The 17751-nt window shown below is 40.9% G+C and overlaps 1 protein-coding gene across 2 annotated transcripts in view; it reads left to right on the forward strand.

The window, feature by feature from the left end:
- The window catches only part of CERS6 (ceramide synthase 6), a 112474-nt gene that overhangs the window by 27084 nt on the left and 67639 nt on the right, over positions 1–17751 (forward strand). For both annotated transcript variants that reach the window (XM_034426834.3, XM_034426825.3), the window contains exon 2: positions 16480–16585. In XM_034426834.3, the coding sequence (XP_034282725.1) occupies positions 16480–16585 (106 nt within the window). The remainder of the gene's footprint in view (positions 1–16479; positions 16586–17751) is intronic.

The following is a 17751-nucleotide window of genomic DNA, read 5'->3' on the forward strand; positions in this document are numbered from 1 at the left end:
CTTCAGTACAGCCTAATTAGCACAAGTTGATTTGATCGGCCTCCCGACTCTCACCTGATTTGCTCTCAGCTGTTTTGCGCAGGGCTCTGCTGCTTGCTGCAAAGAGGTAAATTGCTGGAACAGGTTTTTTGTTTCCTTGTGCTAATTAAGCTAAGATGAAACTGAAACTGAAAGTAAAACAGTCTGTTTGCTGTTTGCTGCAATGAGGCAAAATTGCTCAGAGGCAAAGGGAGATTTCTTTTTCGTCTTTTCCTCACCAAAAAAGGTAGGTGCGTCTTATACTCTGAAAAATACGGTACTTTACTAACATCTAGTTAGGCACTGAAGGGGGGGGTATTTCCCCTCCTTGAAATGTGTCCTCCCAGGTTTGTGTTAGATCCCATCCTTGTGGAAGGGAAAGATAAACGGAAGGTTCTGCCTCAGCTGAATAGGAGATATGATAGAAAACCTACTCCTTATTACCGTAGGCAGCCCTTTCGGAATACTGAGGCGGGATTCCCCGCCTCCCATTTCCATAGGCAATATTCCCACGGGGTGGACAGATCTCAGGACAGGTCAGGATTCCAAGATAGATCTAGGCAGCCACAGTCCAGGCAGCCTTACAGAGGTTCAGGGGGATGCCCCTACCGCCGTTCCAAATGACTCATGGACTCAAATCCCTATTGGCAGCAGGTTAAAGATATTTGCTGACCAGTGGAGGGATACCACCACGGACGCGTGGGCCTTACAAACAGTGACCCTTGGATTAACATTATAATTTTGTTCCAGACCTCCTTGTTGCTTCATTCAATGTCCTGTGCCCAGGGAGGCCACCAAGAAGGCCATGATGGAGGCCGAAATTCAGCACTTGCTGGACATCAAGGCCATAGAACCGGTACCAATTAGGCAAAGAGGTTTGGGGTTTTACTCCGTATTCTTTCTAGTTCCCAAGAGCTCGGGCGGCCAAAGGTCAATATTGAATTTAAAGGACCTCAATGTTCACATAAAATACAAGAGGTTCAAAATGCAATCCCTTCATTCGATCCTGGGTGGCCTCAGGCAAGACCTTTTGACATCGATAGATCTCAAGGAGGCTTACCTCCATTTGCCCATAAGGATATCCCACAGGAGGTTTCTCAGGTTTGCTTTCGCAGGCCGCCACTGGCAATACTGGGCCCTTCCCTTTGGCCTCTCCTCAGCACCACGCACCTTCACCAAATTACTGGACATGGTAGCGGCACGTCTGAGGGCTCATCCAATCCACCTACAATGTTATCTAGATGATGTTCTGATCCAGTCATCGTCTTTCAGGCAGGCAGAGCTGGATCTGCAACTCATGCTCCAGACTCTTCAGGATCACGGCTTCTCAGTAAACTGGGAGAAAAGCCATCTGATCCCGTCCACCAGGCTTGTCCATTTGGGGGTGGTGATCGATACTCAGTTGTCCCAGGTGTTCCTGTCTTAAGAGCGAAGGGACAGTATAAGAGAGATGGTAATGCAGATTCAGGCGTGAGACTCAGTACCCCTACTGCTTCTTTCCCAACCATTAGGGAAAATGATTTCTTGCTTAGCAATAGTTCCCTGGGCTTGTTTGCATATCAGAGCCTTACAGTGGCTCCTTCTCTCCAGTCAGAGGTCAGGGCGCAGGAACTCATTGTGCAGGATCAGGGTTCCTCCACAGGTGCTTCACTCCTTGGATTGGTGGAAGTCGAAGGCCATGGAGAAGGGTTGCCTGTTCTGGGATCCTCCCAGACTGGTCCTAACATCAGATGCCAGTCTCTTCGGCTGGGGGGCACAGCTGAAAGCCAATGTAACACAAGGGCGGTGGTCTCAACAAGATCTACGCAAAAATATCAATTGGCTGGAGCTGAGGGTGACCCATCTGGCGCGCCGACATTTTCAGACCAAGCTGTCGAATCAGCACGTTCTTCTGTTAATGGATAATGTCACGGCCAAGGCGCATGTCAAACGTCAAGGGGACACTTACTCCAAGCTCCTCGTGCGAGGCAAGGAAGTTGTGTGTCTGAGCAGAGAGGCACCTACTGTCCTTGCGGGCGGAACACATCACCAGGACGTCCAACTCAACAGCGGATTGGTTGAGCTGAATGACAATAGACCAGTCCGAATGGCGTCTTCACCCAGATACCTTCCACCTCATCACGATTCGTTTCAGGACCCTGACTCTGGACTTGTTCGCCACTCCTCAAAACACTCAACTGCCTCGGTTTTTTGCCAGGTTTTGGACTCCAGCAACCGAGGGGATCAACGCCCTGTGTTGCCCGTGGCCAACCGAACTACTGTATGCCTTTCCTCCCATCCCCTTACTCCAGAAGATGATTAGGAAAATCTTGGAGGAGGAGGCGGAAGTGTTGTTAGTAGCTCCGTATTGGCCGAGGCATCCATGGTTCGCCGACCTGATGTCACTATCGATAGCTTGCCCCTGGATATTACCACCGCACGAGGTCGCCCTCAGTCAGGGGGCCCTTCACCATCCAGACCCTCAGTGGCTCAAGTTGGCCATTTGGCACTTGAGTGGGAGACTCTCCGGAAGGAGCATTATTCCCCTGATGTAATCTCCACCATTCTGGCATCTAGAAAAGCGTCGACAGTCAGGATCTATGATGCCACCTGGGCGTCGTTTTGTCGCTGGTGCACTAGGGTCAAGCTGGTACCGACATCTGCGACCGTCCCTTAGGTCCTGGATTTCCTATAACGGGGCCTGAAAAAGAGACTGTCCACTAATACACTTCGCCGACAGGTTGCGGCTCTGGCGACCATTTTACTAGGTGAGGGGCCTGTACTGCTCTCCCATATCCAAAAGTCTGCAGTTTTTAAAAAGGAGCTGCCAACTTGTTACCGGCAACAATCCACAGTTACCCGACTTGGGACCTGTCATTGGTTTTGCAAGCGCTCACCTTACCTCCTTTCGAGCCCTTGCGGACCACTACACTTAGACTATTTACCTTTACAGTTGCCTTCTTAGTGGCGATTACTTCTGCACGTAGGATATCTGAGCTGGCGGTGATTTCAGTGCACCAGGACTTATGCATTTTTCACCTGGACCCTGTCATTCTCCGTTTGGACCCTACCTTTGTGCCAAAAATAAATTCCTGGTTCCACAGGGCACAGGAAGTTATTCTACCGGACTTTTGTCCCAATCCACAACATCCAAGAGAAAAGCGCTGGCATACATTGGATGTTCGCCGGGCTTTGAAAAGGTACATTAAGCGGACAGCACCTTTTAGGCGGACGGAGGCCTTATTCGTGTCATTCCAGCCCACTTCGATGGGAAAAAAGGTATCACCATCTACCATTGGACATTGGCTCAAGGCGTGTATTGCCTTAGCTTATGAACAACAAGCTTGTCCTGTGCCCCGTTGCATCATAGCGCACTCTACTCAAAGCGCGGCCACCACGGCGGCCTGGGCTACGCAGGCATCGATTTTGGAAATTTGCAGGGCCGCCATTTGGGCTTCCCCTTCTCCATTTGTGAGGAATTACAAGCTGGATCAGTACGCATCTGCAGAAGCAGCGTTTTGACGGTGTTGTTTTACAGAGAGTCCTGCCGGCCGAGGGGACTTTGGACCAATTTGTTTCCCTCCCAACAGTAATTTAGCTTGGGTATATCCCATGCTTGGACTCTCCAAGCAGCGCACAGGAGAATGAACGTTGGACTTACCTTGAACGTTCCTTCTATGTGTGCTGCAGGAGAGTCCAATCCCACCCTGGCTTGTGCTGGTCTGGGGTCCAGGAGTGGTCGTTTTTTGATTAGGACTGTGTCTTCTCTGTTTCCGGTTTCGTTGGAAAAACTGAGGCTCGGCCGGAAGAGGAAGGGGTGGCCAAAGAAATTCCAACTCAGTGATGACAATTACTGTCATCACACGTCAGTGATAACATTAACCAATGCTTGGACTCTCCTGCAGCGTACATAGAAGGAACATTCAAAGTAAGTCCAATGTTCATTCTGACAGTCAGCTGGCCCCGCCCACCTGCCCCGCCCTATCCTATCCTATATTTCCTTCTTTCTGGCTCAGCTGATTTCCGCGCCTCCGCTATTCTACTTACTGGGGCTGCCTTAGAAGGTAAGCATCTGAGCTTCAAACTGCTGTATTTTGAACGCTGCACGCAAGCACGTCAGGCATGCACGCTCAAAGAACCGGTTGTTAAACCGGTTGCATCCCACCACTGGCCAGAAAGCCTTGTCTAATTTCAAATAGTCATTATCTCAGTCAAAAACTTTACAGCTTTTATCAATAACCCAATCAATACAATTTTATCATTTGAGTTCTATAATTTCAATCTTTGGCAATAGTCAAAAATATATGTAGTCTTTAGTATTTATTTAATTACTAAGAGGCAGTTTTTTACCACATGCAGAAGCTACACCAATTCGAATTTGGCATCATTGTTCTTTGTCGCAATGATCTTGTGAAAACTGGGTTTAACTAATTGTCAGCTCAGCTCCTGTCCCTGCTCAAGAGGAAATTTGAAAACATACTGTTCTTGCAGGTTTTTCTTGAGCGTTAGGGTGGGACATTTTTCTATGGTTGGGAATTCCCATTTTTTCCGGACTGCTAGGAAATTTTTTCCCATTCCCCCTCCTTTTTTTTTTTTACTGGCAAGATCAAAGGAGCAGCTTTTTCACCCCTGCCCAAGTCAGCTGTTCAGAGATTTTTCTCCCTGCAAAAGGAAATAGGAGTGCTGGCTGGAGAATGGATATTTCCACTTTAATGGACAGATGTTCCAGCCTCAGAGTGGCAATAAGGATATCTGAATGACAGTATGTGCCACAGGATAAGAGGACCAAGGCTGATATGAACATGCCAAATATATTCAACAAAGGAGGACATGGTCATCATTCCTCCTCCTCTTATTCTGAGAAAAAACCCGCAAGAAACAGGATATTAAATTTGGATTCTTTAGAATACACTAATATAGTTAGGATCCAAAGCAAAACATTGCATATCCTCAGAATCTTGTCTCTAAGGAGCAAAAAAACAGGGCATTCCATTTTTTCCCAGAACATCCTTTCAATAACAAGCATATTTAATCCATGTTTACTTGTATCCATGTAAGGGCTGGATATTTTCAAAGTACTGTATATTAAGATTTCTCTCCTATTTCTTAGTAGTCCCATTTTGGCTTCATTTCTGTTGGCATCTTATCATTGGTTATTAGTGAAAGTGTTTGCTACAAGTACTACATGATAGTCTACAAATTGTTTGCATTTGTAAAGTGGTCATAATTATTCCCAGCAATGCCATCATAAAGGGATGTCTCTTAATTCAGTATTTCTGATGCCTCCTGCATCGGTTATAAAGCCAAACACTATTCTTTCTGAAAACATATGTTGGTCATTGAAAATTGGGGTGCGCTGTTGTATTTATATTAGAAAAAAAGAGAATGCAAATGACTTGGTGTAAATGTTTGCAAAGTAGTGATTGTTCGTAGTAATTTTTATTACTTCTCATGACTTTTGATACTTTTCAGGTAAAATTCCAAATAATTTGAACTCATTCTATAAACTCTGAACAATACAGTACTACTGAGTTATCTGAAGGATCACCTCTCCCTGATTATATCAACGCTGACCATTAGATCTGGCAGTGGGGACATGCTGGGAATAACATCTGCCAGGTCCTACATTTCCTAGGTGACAGACCTTCTATGCTGTGGCACTCGCTTTATGGAATATTCTCCCTCTGGATATTAGTCTAGTTCAGGGGTGGGCAAATGTGGCTCTTTTACAACCTGTGGACTTCAACTCCCAGAATTCCTGAGACAGCCAAGCTGGCTTAGGAATTCTAGGAGTTGAAGTCCACAGGTTGTAAAAGAGCCACATTTGCCCACCCCTGGTCTAGTTCCACTCATTTCAATGTCCTGGAGTTCTCTCATGACTTGGTTATGCCATCAGGCCTGGATGTGCCAGGAACCAGAAACTTGTGTAAATGGCTCTACTATTGAGGTTAATGTATTCACTCTCTCTTTTTGTTTTGGGCTTACATATAAAGTGCATCGTTAGTTTGTTCTGGGAGGCGCAGTGAGCACCAACAACAATGAGTACCAAACAAATTTTTCTCATAAGGAATAATGTGGTAAATTACAAGACAGTCAACACTGACAAGTTCTAGCTTGTGCGTTGAGTACCAAACAAATGATGAGTACCGGGACAAATGTTCACGTCAAAATGCATTGAATACCAAATTTGATGTGTTTCAAAGCAGTTGCGTACCAAAGCACCACTGTATGAATTTAGATTTAATTATCTGTCCTTTTAGATTTTGGAGACAAATGGAGATTGTCTTCTATATCATCCCAGTCCCCAAATCCTAGCTTTTGTTTCATTCATTCAGTCAAGTCTTAAAATGAATTTTGGTCTTTGTGAAGGTTGATGCAGAGTCGCGGTAGCTCAGGGGCTAAGACCCTGAGTTTGTTGATTGAAAGGTCAGCAGTTCAGCGCCACGTAAGGGGGTGTGGCCCCATTACTTGTCCCAGCTTCTGCCAACCTAGCAGTTCGAAAGCACGTAAAAAATGCAAGTAGAAAAATAGGGACCACCTTTGCTGGGAAGGTAACAGCATTCCGTGCGCCTTTGCTGCTTAGTCATATTGGCCACATGACCACAGAGACGTCTTTGGATAGCGCTGGCTCTTTGGCTTTGAAACGGAGATGAGCACCGCCCCCTAGAGTTGGGAACGACCTGCACCTATGTGTAAGGGGAACCTTTACCTTTAAAGGTAGATGCCATAGTTCTAGAGTTGTTCTAACATATTTAGGAGACCTTTTTGATCTGGTAGAAGAAAAACCTTTGAAGCTTTTCTGCATTTGGTGTTGACTTTAAAACTTTCCTTTCTCTTGCAGTCTGGTCAGCTTAGTAGAAGAAATGCTTTTGCAAACCATCAGACAAATGCAGACTAATACTTTATTGACAAATGCCTTGGTGGTATATCTACAAGGGAAAATTAGAATATTTTTGCTTCTTTTGTGTCTGTGAAAAAAAGAATGGCTTTTATTTCATGACAGGTGGGAAACTGGAAAACAGTGAATGTAAAGATTGACATATTTGAAGGAGAAAGAGTTGAAGCTGTTTGCTTTGTGTTCTGCAGCCTGAGCTACTGGCTACTTTAGAATAAGTAATAACTAGCTAATGGTACTGTCTGTAAGCATCAGACTTTCAAGCAGATGTTAAAGACAAAGTGAGGAAATGCAAGTTAGGTTTAGATTGTACTGGGAATTAATTGCAGATGAAATGGATAGTGTGTTTTGGAGTTGCACAAAAATGACTTCCTGACTATGTTTCCAAAGGATATCATATAATCTCTTCTCAGTGCTCCCTCCTCTCCTAGAAATACTCCATGCCAGCTTTTAAAAATTACCTTATTATGCCAGCTCCAAAATCACAGCTTTACTACTCTCTTCCACAATTCTAATGAAATGCTTCCAGCATCTATCCCCCCCCACCCAAATGGTTGACAAAAAATAAGTGGAAATTTGGTACAACAGCAGAGTGAATTATGTGGTCCGTTTGGCACTTCAAATCTTACATGCTTGCATTTCAAGTAGCTATGTTCAGATACATTGGAGTTGCCAATGTATATATAAAGTCTCATTTTAAAGTATACTACCCCAAGTTTCCCCAGCTATGTTTTGTTGCTAATTTTCTTCACACTTCTACAATTTTTGGAAACTTCCACTTCACACAGGGTCATTATTCTATATTGTATGGGGTTAGACGTTTTGCTGTATTGTACATTATTTTGTATGGAGCTCCATCCATGTTTTACTATCTTAATGGAGGGATAAAATGCTTTCTCATAGCAAAAACAGCAGTACCATGCTTTTTAGTTGCTGATAATTTATGTGGAAGTCATATTGGTGTCTTTCCCCATGAAGAAGAAATGGAAATTACTTGGAATATCAGTTATACCCATTTTTATGCTATAGTATTAAATATGTAAGAAGTCTGGTTTCCAGTCTACTGTAAATAAGCAAATATTTTCTGTCCACCTGTATTCTTTTGGAAATGCTAGACTTTAGAAATGAATTATTTTTGGATATTGCATCAGACAATAGCCAGCTGGCTGTGAGGTATTTATTTTTGAATTTGCAATACACATGTATTCTAAAAATCATGCTGTTTTAAGCTAGGGCCTTTAACTTCAAAAAGCAGTTATATTTTTGAACTAAGAATATAATGTGTCAGCTTTGGAAGCCATATTAGGCCGGAAGCTCCAATGCTGCCACCTTCTTATGTGTGGGAAAGTACGAGGGGGGATTTAGGAGAGGGGGTTAGTAGACATAATAGCATTCTTTCTGTCAGTCAAGATCAGGGTGATCCAGCATCTGGAGAAGGAGTGGTCAGGGGATGGATCGGGATGGAACGGATGTTGATTGGAGCGTGGGACCGACTGGGTGGAAAAGGGATGGTTTTGGGATCTTTGACTTTCTGAAGGAAAACCTGGGCTTTTCAGATTCGGGTTTCCCCAGATGTGCCAGTTTGCCTATTCTAGTAAAGAGGACTTTGGAAAATGCTTGCTTTCGCGTCTTTACTTGGAGTTGGGGTTTTTCTGGAACGCTGACAATATGAATGTTGAAGTTAAGTGAGTCTGTTGTTAAGTGAGACAGTTGTTAAATGAATTTGGCCCCATTTTACAACTTTCTTGGCACAATTGTTAAGTTAAGTGAATAACTTAACACACACACACACACACACACATACATACTTCAAGGATCTCCAGAAAGATGGAATCAGAGAAGAACTCTGACAGAAATCTGCCCTTTAGAGAGAAGGAGAGAACAGAACGTAGGCGATGGAAATAAATCATCATCTGTGAAAATAGTCAGGAAGAACAATGTGTTTTTTTACAAAATATCAAAAGGCATGTGAGAAAAAAATCTTTTTACGCTATGGTCTCTGTTTCACTACTGTTAAAGCTTCATGAAATCATAGTTTCATAGTTTTCAAATTATATAATTCAGGCAGATTCTTAGCATGCACAATTATAGTCCTGTCTTGTCTTGTTTCTTTCTATAATTAACAGGCTCCTGATGGCCATCACTGCCTGCCAAATGGCCAGAATTGCCAGAAATTATTTATTAAATGGTATATAAATTTAATAAGTAAACAACAAATAAATTTACCACCAAGGTGGAGAATCTATGATCCTCTTTTGCTAGATTATAGCCCCATTTTTCCTTCACTAATGGCCATAATTCATGGGAACAGTGAGTGTTAGAAGACCTGGAGTTCCACAGGTTTCAGACTTCAGATTTGCATCAATTGCTATGCATTACATATTTATTTTCTTTCCTGAAAATCAGGGTGGATTTGATTTAAATCAAGTCGATTTAAATCATGATTTAAATCACTAGTAAAAAGGCTTGATTTAAATCAACTCAATTTAAATCATAATTTTTAAAGAGCAACTGTCATCTCTGTCCCGCAGCGGCTCCTCCTCTGAGCCACTATTGACTCACTGACAGTCCCATTCACTTTAATGGGGCAGCTGGTGATGCGGTACTGATACATATACTGACATACACATACACACACACACACACACACACACACACACATATTCATACAACCACATACATACTTCAAGTATCTCCGGAAAGACTGAATCAGAGAAGAATACAAATGCTGTGTTAAATCACCCTGTTTAAGAACACCAGAAACAGCTGTTCAAGTCTAATTGGACTTGCTTGTGTTTCCAACAAAGTAACTCTCTTTAAGCTTCTGAGAAATCCAGAAGGACACTGTTGAATATGACAGTGTAATTTCATTTTGAGAAACATATGTGAGTCATGACGTCCTTTTTATTGGAAGAGTGCACTCTGATCAGTATTCATGCTGGTGGCAGCTCCCATTGCCATTATCATTTCTCTTGGCTGTAGATACTAAAATCTTTCCATGCACAAGAGCTGCACTGATCTGTATTCTTATGATTCTGCAGCTTCTGGAGGTCTTTACAAGCTGCGCTAATTAATTTTTGGTTCAGCTGAAAATAATGGTTTTGCAGTGTTTTCTCTGGAACCATGAAATGTAGCTATTTTCTATTTGTGGGAACTCTTATCTTTATCTGCTTCCTAGCATTTAGGCTCTCCTTTCTTGAACTAAAGTGCCATACATAGTACCTTGCTGGCATAGTACCAAACCATGTTATTTTGAAGTATTCCAGCAGTCGCTTTGCCATTTGCCCTCACCCAATCATGTTTTCCCTTACTATAAAAACAAATGTAGTTAGAACCGAGAGACAGAAAGCTGCTGGAATTTTTGTTTTCTGCTTCCTATTGGTCAGCTGGATGATCCTCTCCCTTATTCCCCACAGCCTAAGGGGAATAGCACTGAAAGCATTAATATAGTTCTGTGAAAGTGTTGCATGAGGTTTGTGGTGTTCTGGAAGGGCTGTTAATTGCCTGTTAGGGTCTTTTGTTGTTCTTTCATTGCAGTTCAAATCTTTCTTTTGTTGCATTTTCAAGAATTTTTTTTTTTATGAATGGAATTTAATTTGCAGACTAATTTTGTAATGCTGCATGGGAAGTTAGATAAAACCCACTGTTGTTTAAATCTCCATATATTTTAATTGAAAAATATTCAAGCATTTTGAAAAGTCTGGCATTTTGGTTGTGTTTCAGAATGTACACCTGATTTCTGCAGGTTTGTCTGATTTCTAGGAGATGAGGCTGGATTCATAAACCATGCTTGTAAAGACTGATTTCTACAAATCTGAAGTGGTGGTTACAGGAAGTCCTTGACGTATGACCACAATTGAGCCCAAAAATTATGTTGCTATGTGAAACATTTGTTAAGTGAATTTTGCCCCATTTTACGACCTTTCTTGCCACAGTTGTTAAGTGAATCATTGCAATTATTAAGTTAGTGACATTGTTGTTAAGTGAGTCTGGCTTGCCCATTGACTTTGTTTGCCAGAAGGTCGCAAAAGATGATCACAAGACCCCGGGACATTGCAACCGTCATAAATACGAACCAGCTGTCAAATATCTGAATGTAAATCACGTAACCATGGGGATGCTGCAATGGTCATAAGTCACTTTTTTCCATTGCCATTGTAACTTCTAAAGGTTACTAAATGAACTGTTGTAAGTTGAAGACTAACTGAACAAGAATGCAGCTCTTTCTTTTTTACATTTCAACAGGCTGTTTTGATAATTCAGAAGTATTTCATTTCAGAACATTTGAACTCTTTGAAATAATTAACACAGCCTGTTTTGTACATGAAAAAAAAATGATCTGAACTTAAACCAAAGCGTTTCAAATTTAAACTGTCATAAATATGAGTCAGTTGCCAAGCATCTGAATTTTGATCACGTGACCATGGAGATGTTGCAATGGTTGTAAGTGTGAAAAACTGTCATAAGTCTCTTTTTTCAGTGGCTATTGTAACTTTGAATGGTCACTAAATGAACTGTTTTAAGGTGGGGACTACCAATATTCCTGAAAATATTGACCTTTTTTTTTTTTTTAGATTTTAACAGCAGCTGTCAGTTTGGGCCTAAGGACATACAGACAGTTTCACTGAAATCTGAATTTGATCCATTTGCCTTTTTCCTCTCCCCTCCAGCTAATCTTTTAAGACCCTGTCTCATCTCATTCAGATCAATATAAAAACTTATTGCAAATAATTCAAATACTTAATTTGACCAACAATTTCATGCTGTATAAGGATGCATTGTATTATGATTTTCTTCTGTTGTGTGAAGTTTCTTGTTTTAACTTTTTTATTTAAGTTGTAGAGCCGGGGGTGGAGGAGAGATAACTTACCATGGGTCAGCAGATGGATTATCTTTTTATTCCAAATAACACATTTTTTTAAAAGAAATCTGATTTGTTTGGAATATCACTTACAAAACTCTGACAGAAATCTGCCCTTTAGAGAGAAAGAGAGAACAGAATGTAGGCAATGGGAATAAATCATCATCTGTGAAAATAGTCAGGAAGAACAATGTGTTTTTTTACAAAATATCAAAAGGCATGTGAGAAAAAATCTTTCTGTGCTATGGTCTCTGTTTCACTACTGTTTGAACTTCATGAAATCATAGTTTTCATAGTTTTCAAATTATATAATTCAGGCAGATTTTTAGCACAATTATAGTCTTGTCTTGTTTCTTTCTATAATTAACAGGCTCCTGATGGCCATCACTGCCTGCCAAATGGCCAGAATTGCCAGAAATTATTTATTAAATGGTATATAAATTTAATAAGTGAACAACAAATAAATTTGCCACCAAAGTGGAGAATCTATGATCCTCTTTTGCTAGATTATAGCCCCATTTTTCCTTCACTAATGGCCGTAATTCATGGGAACAGTGAGTGTTAGAAGACCTGGAGTTCCACAGGTTTCAGACTTCGGATTTGCATCAATTGCTATGTATTACACATTTATTTTCTTTCCTGAAAATCAGGGTAGATTTGATTTAAATCAAGTCGATTTAAATCTTGATTTAAATCACTAGTAAAAAGGCTTGATTTAAATCAACTCGATTTAAATCATAATTTTTAAAGAGCAACTGTCATCTCTGTCCCGCAGCGGCTCCTCCTCTGAGCCACTATTGACTCACTGACAGTCCCATTCACTTTAATGGGATGGCTGGTGATGCGGCACTGACACAACAAGATGAGGGACGTGGCAGGCGGCAGGTGAGTGAATGCCCGCTAACAGGCGCTGCCATGATGGATCTAGATCTGAAATGACAGGTGCTCTTTAATATTATATTTATAAACTGCTTAGAAGATTTTATTCTCATTTTTACTGCTCGACCTTCCTTCTCATACTTAGAGCCTGGTGGTACAGATGCATTTCTCTTCAAACAAACATACAGTTTGTAGTGTACATAGATTTGCAAAACAATGGGATAAAGAAATATTCCTGAACTTTGTTTTATGATTTATCTCATGGTTACTGTAAAATTGTATGAATGCATCAATGCAGTGCATGTTATCTCAGCTTGCAGAGCTTGGATTCATTGAATGAGTTCACGAAAAATGTAAATATAGCAGAATATACAGCCTCATGCTACATAACGAAGCTCTATTTCATGCTGAATAAACTAAATTATTAATGTATGTTAAATAGAAAACTAGATAGATTTTTACTCCAAAACTATTTTATTAAAATAAATGTGATAAAAATAATAAAAAAAATCCCATTAAAATTTTAAAAAATCCGATTTTTTAATTTTTATTTTAAAAAGCATCGATTTTTATCCACCCTGATGAAAATCATATGTTACACAACCCACCTTGCACCTTCTGCGCTTTAGTCCTTGGAAATTAGATTAAGTTTGCAAAACAGCTGAGGAATATCCAGATAACTTTTTGTTTGCCTGCGGAAAGATAGTCCTTGATTTATCACTACAATTGGGACTCAAATTTCCATTGCTAAGTAAGGTGGTTTTTTATTGAGGGATGCTCACTTTTACAACTTTGTTGGCCATGCTTGTTAAGTTGTTAAGTGAATCATTCAGTTGTGAAGTGAGTCTGGTTTCCCCCATTGACTTTGCTACTTGGAAACCAGCTGGGAAGGTTGCAAATAGTGATCACATGACCCTGGGGCACTGCAATTGTCGTAAATAAATGCTGGTTGCTAAACATCCACATTTTGATCGTCACTCTGGGGATGCTGCCACAGTTGGAAGTGTTAAGTTACTGGCTATAAATCACTTTTTAGTGCTGTTGTAATTTGGTGACTAAACAAATGGTTGTAAGGCAAGGACTCCTTTTCTCAGGGGATATAGGGACACTGATTCTCTACTAAGTTTGAAGTACTTTTCATTTGGTGCATCAGGCAAGCTCCTTTGATTTTCTTCTTTTTTAATTTCTTTTTTAATTCCCTTTCCACTTAACAAATATAGCCTCTTTCTTTTTTGCCTTCGTCTCTGTAATCCGATCCTTTTGATTGTCTCCTTTTTTCCTCATCAAAGAAATGAAACAATTCCCCTCTTTTGGGCTTTTGTGTTTTAATAGATTAGAACCCTGGGATAACAAAAGCTGAGTTTCTGTTACATCTTATAATTATCATGAGTAGAGTAGAGTAGAGTAGAGTAGAGTAGAGTAGAGTAGAGTAGAGTAGAGTAGAGTAGAGTAGAGTAGAGTAGAATAGAATAGAATAGAATAGAATAGAATAGAATAGAATAGAATAGAATAGAATAGAATAGAATAGAATCTTTATTGATTTAGTCATTTGACCATATCAAAATAGGAAACTAACACAAACATACAAATGGATGAAAAGAAAACAATAGGACATGTTTATAGTTAAGTCATTACCCTTATGGTTAATTCAAGCTGATCTAAATATTCTGCCCTCTTCAAAATGGCCTTTGAAATAAAGAGTGCAGTCTTGCTAGTGGACTGGCTCAGGACAAAAGTTGGGTAAGACAGGTTCTTGAGCCCTGTGGAACCACGTGTTGACCTTGGGCAGGAATGTCGAGTCCAGGCGTAAAATCACTCTGTCAGCATGGAAGACACACAGGTCCTCCCTGATTGACAGAGCTGCCAGCTCAGATATTTGCCTGGCGGAGGTGATAGCCATCAGGAACACCACCTTATATGACAGGAAGGGTAGACTAACCTCCCTCAGGGGCTCGAAAGGACTCCGGGTGAGGGCATTCAAGACCCTGTTCAAGCTCCACGTGCGAAAGGACAGTGGGGCTACCCAGCTTCCGCTAGCATCCTGCTGAAGTTCCTTTTCCATGAGCTGCAGAAATTCTTTGTCCTCTATTGACAAGGCTAAGTCATTGTCCTCTTTGCTGGTCTGGAATGAACTCCATGAAACTTCCATCCCTTATCATGGAGTCTAGTTGTTCCAAAGGAGCTGTAGAAAAAGCCAGATTTTCTCCATAACTCTTTGTTTTCTTGACTATCCATGGTATTCTTAGGAGTCTTTCCTGACAGCAAAGTTCAGAGGTGTCAATATCCTTCCATTCCTGCATCTTAAATACCACGCCTTGCACAATTCTGTTCTTAGTAGTATTGACACACCATGGCATTTGAATATCTTTTCCAAGGCCTTTGTGGCTGCTGTATCAAATGCTCACACTGTGGCGTATTTCTTGACTGCAAAAATTCTTTTATTCTTGATGGTTGATCCTAAAGGGCAGAAGCTGTCTTCCACTTCAATACCTTCATTGTCAATTCTAAGGCTGGTTGTTTTACCTGTTGTTATTAGTTTGGTCTTTTGTCTTTATATTTCACTTTAGTCCCATTTTTTTCACTGTGCTCTTTGATTTTTAATAGTAGGACTTGAAGATCGTTTGCATTTTCGGCTATCAGGATAATCACCATAGTACAAGTTATTGATCTCTTCTCTTCTCTTCTCTTCCCTTCCCTTCCCTTCCCTTCCCTTCCCTTCCCTTCCCTTCCCTTCCCTTCCCTTCCCTTCCCTTCGCACATCTTCTTCCAATCCAACTTCCATTAATATATAACTTTTAACTATATAACTATATAACTATCACTTGAAGACAGACTTCAAGTGCTTGATCAATTGATGATGTGCTTATTAAGAGATTTTGTGATCTTTTGCTCTGAAAATTCAGCAGTCTCTTGCTCAATTGTGCTGATAGAATTTCTTTGCTCCAAAGCAGCTCATTTGAGATCTGTAGTGGTGCACCCTAGGAAGTTAAAATGCTCTCATATTATTTGTCTTTATTTTTTTGCTCTGATGCCAAACTTCTATTTCTTATTTTGTACAGTCCTACACAGAATCCATAGGGGCTTTGCTGGTTGTTTACAATTGATTGTAATATTAATTGATAAAGTACTTGTTTTACTTGTTGTCACATGAATCTTGTATCTGCATAACTATCTTGTCTTGTCTTCCGCCACCCAGCCCCAATTTAAATCCTACATTAGTCACTCTATGCCATGGCTGTCAAACTCCCAGCCCGCGGGCATTTTAGGAAATGAGCTATAGCTCAGAAAAGCTTATGTCTTTCAATAAAATGTGTTAGGCTGAAAACATGCTACCCAAGTCTTTCTGATTTTTAGCAACCATAAGCTAACATAGCTCTCTTCCTACATTTGCTATTTGCAGGCATCTATTTGGCAAAATGTTCCTCTCAATAGGTTACTTTTAAAGCAGGTACAAGGCCAAGATCAGCTTTTAAAAACAATTAAACCTATTATTCATATGACACTAGATCAGTGTTGAAGACCAGCACGCTAGCAAAAGCCTTATGGAATGTGTTACCCCAGCAAATCATGAGACTGTTGCAGGACAATAAACTCTTGAAAGTTACATGGCACCAAAATTACATAGGGGAAGATATTGATAGCAGTCTCTGTACTGGGAAGCAAAACACCCACAGGCACAGGTTAAACGTACTGGTGTTAAACATAATCATTTGCAGACAATATAATTTCATCTTTTGAGTTGTGTGCAGCTGAAGAAGTAAATAGAATTGGCCTAATTTGTAAATATTTGTCATATGTACCTAATTAGTTTTTTTCTTTTTCTTCCCTATTTCTCTCTCCATTTTAGGTTTATAGCTAAGCCGTGTGCCTTAGGCTTAAAAGTCCAAGCCAATGGACCACAGAAGGCTCAGCCTAATGCCATTCTTGAAAAAGTCTTCACTGCTATCACAAAGGTACAATATGTTCCTTAAAATCCTTTTATTTGCTTTGGGCAAATGTAAAAGTTGTTCATAAAAGACAGTGTAATTAATTATTAGGAATAGCTGTCTCGCTAGCATGTTAATTTGATAGTTGAGTTGAGTAATGAGTAATAGAAATATCATGCTAATTTCTCCTGTGCGCTGCTTGGAGAGTCCAAGCATGGGTTAATTCAGTCTGACTTGAGTTGGAATTTCTTTGGCCATGCCTTCCTCTTCCGGCTGAGCCTCAGTTTTTCCAACTCAGTCTGACAGGAAAGACTTGTTTGAGTTGGCTCTTCAATTTAATTTAAATTAATAAGGAAATTGGCTATTTTTCAAAGAATAAATTGGCTAAATACAAAAAGAAAAAAGAGAGCCTCTTTGAAATCAGCTTGGGTGGCTGAAAGAAGGAGCATGAAGTGTGAGTTAGTGCTGTGCACTCTATGAGGCAGCGATAAGATCGCTGCGGCGCCGGCCATTGCCATGTGGAATTGGATTGCAGCGAGGATCGTCAGGCAGTCATCGTTAGACTCAGGGAGGTCCGAGGCTTCGGATTTCATCCCTTATTGCTGCTGGAGAGCTGCAGATCGTAGGGAGAGAGCGCGCTGACCGCACGGCCGATAGCCGCCATTTTGTTGGGGCATACAATGCAGCAAAATATGTACGTTTAAAGCAGCTGGGTAAAAATTGGAAGAGATCTGGAATCATTTTGGAAGCCTGAGCATCTTTTTATCACGCAAGTAAACCGTATTGCCGGTTTTAAAAAGTGTTTTGTGGCCTTTGGAGGCAGTATTGCAGGCCTTACGCCCCTTTAACTCCTGGGGTGCCCAGATTATTGCTGCTGCTGCCTAATATTATTTGCAAACAAACCATTTTGCTGGTTTGGCATAATAAGAGCCCTGAACTGCGCACTGAGTAAATTGTTTCAGTTTGTCTTGCAATTGTTTACTGAATCTAACATTCTGTGTTAGTCATAGCAAATAGCAGTGATTCTGAGGGGTCGTCACCATCTCAGCCTCAAGCTGAATGTTCTATTCTCAGTTATGCCATTGTGCAAACCATTACCCAGGGCATTGATGAGGCGCTGGCACAAAGGGGATTGTTGGCTCCCTTACATCCAGGGCCTTCAAAGCCAGATTCTGTGCATCAGCATGCACATA

The sequence above is a fragment of the Pantherophis guttatus genome, chromosome 1 (genome assembly GCF_059756535.1).
Source record: "Pantherophis guttatus breed Tessera chromosome 1, ASM5975653v1, whole genome shotgun sequence".
NCBI classification, from domain to species: domain Eukaryota; kingdom Metazoa; phylum Chordata; class Lepidosauria; order Squamata; family Colubridae; genus Pantherophis; species Pantherophis guttatus.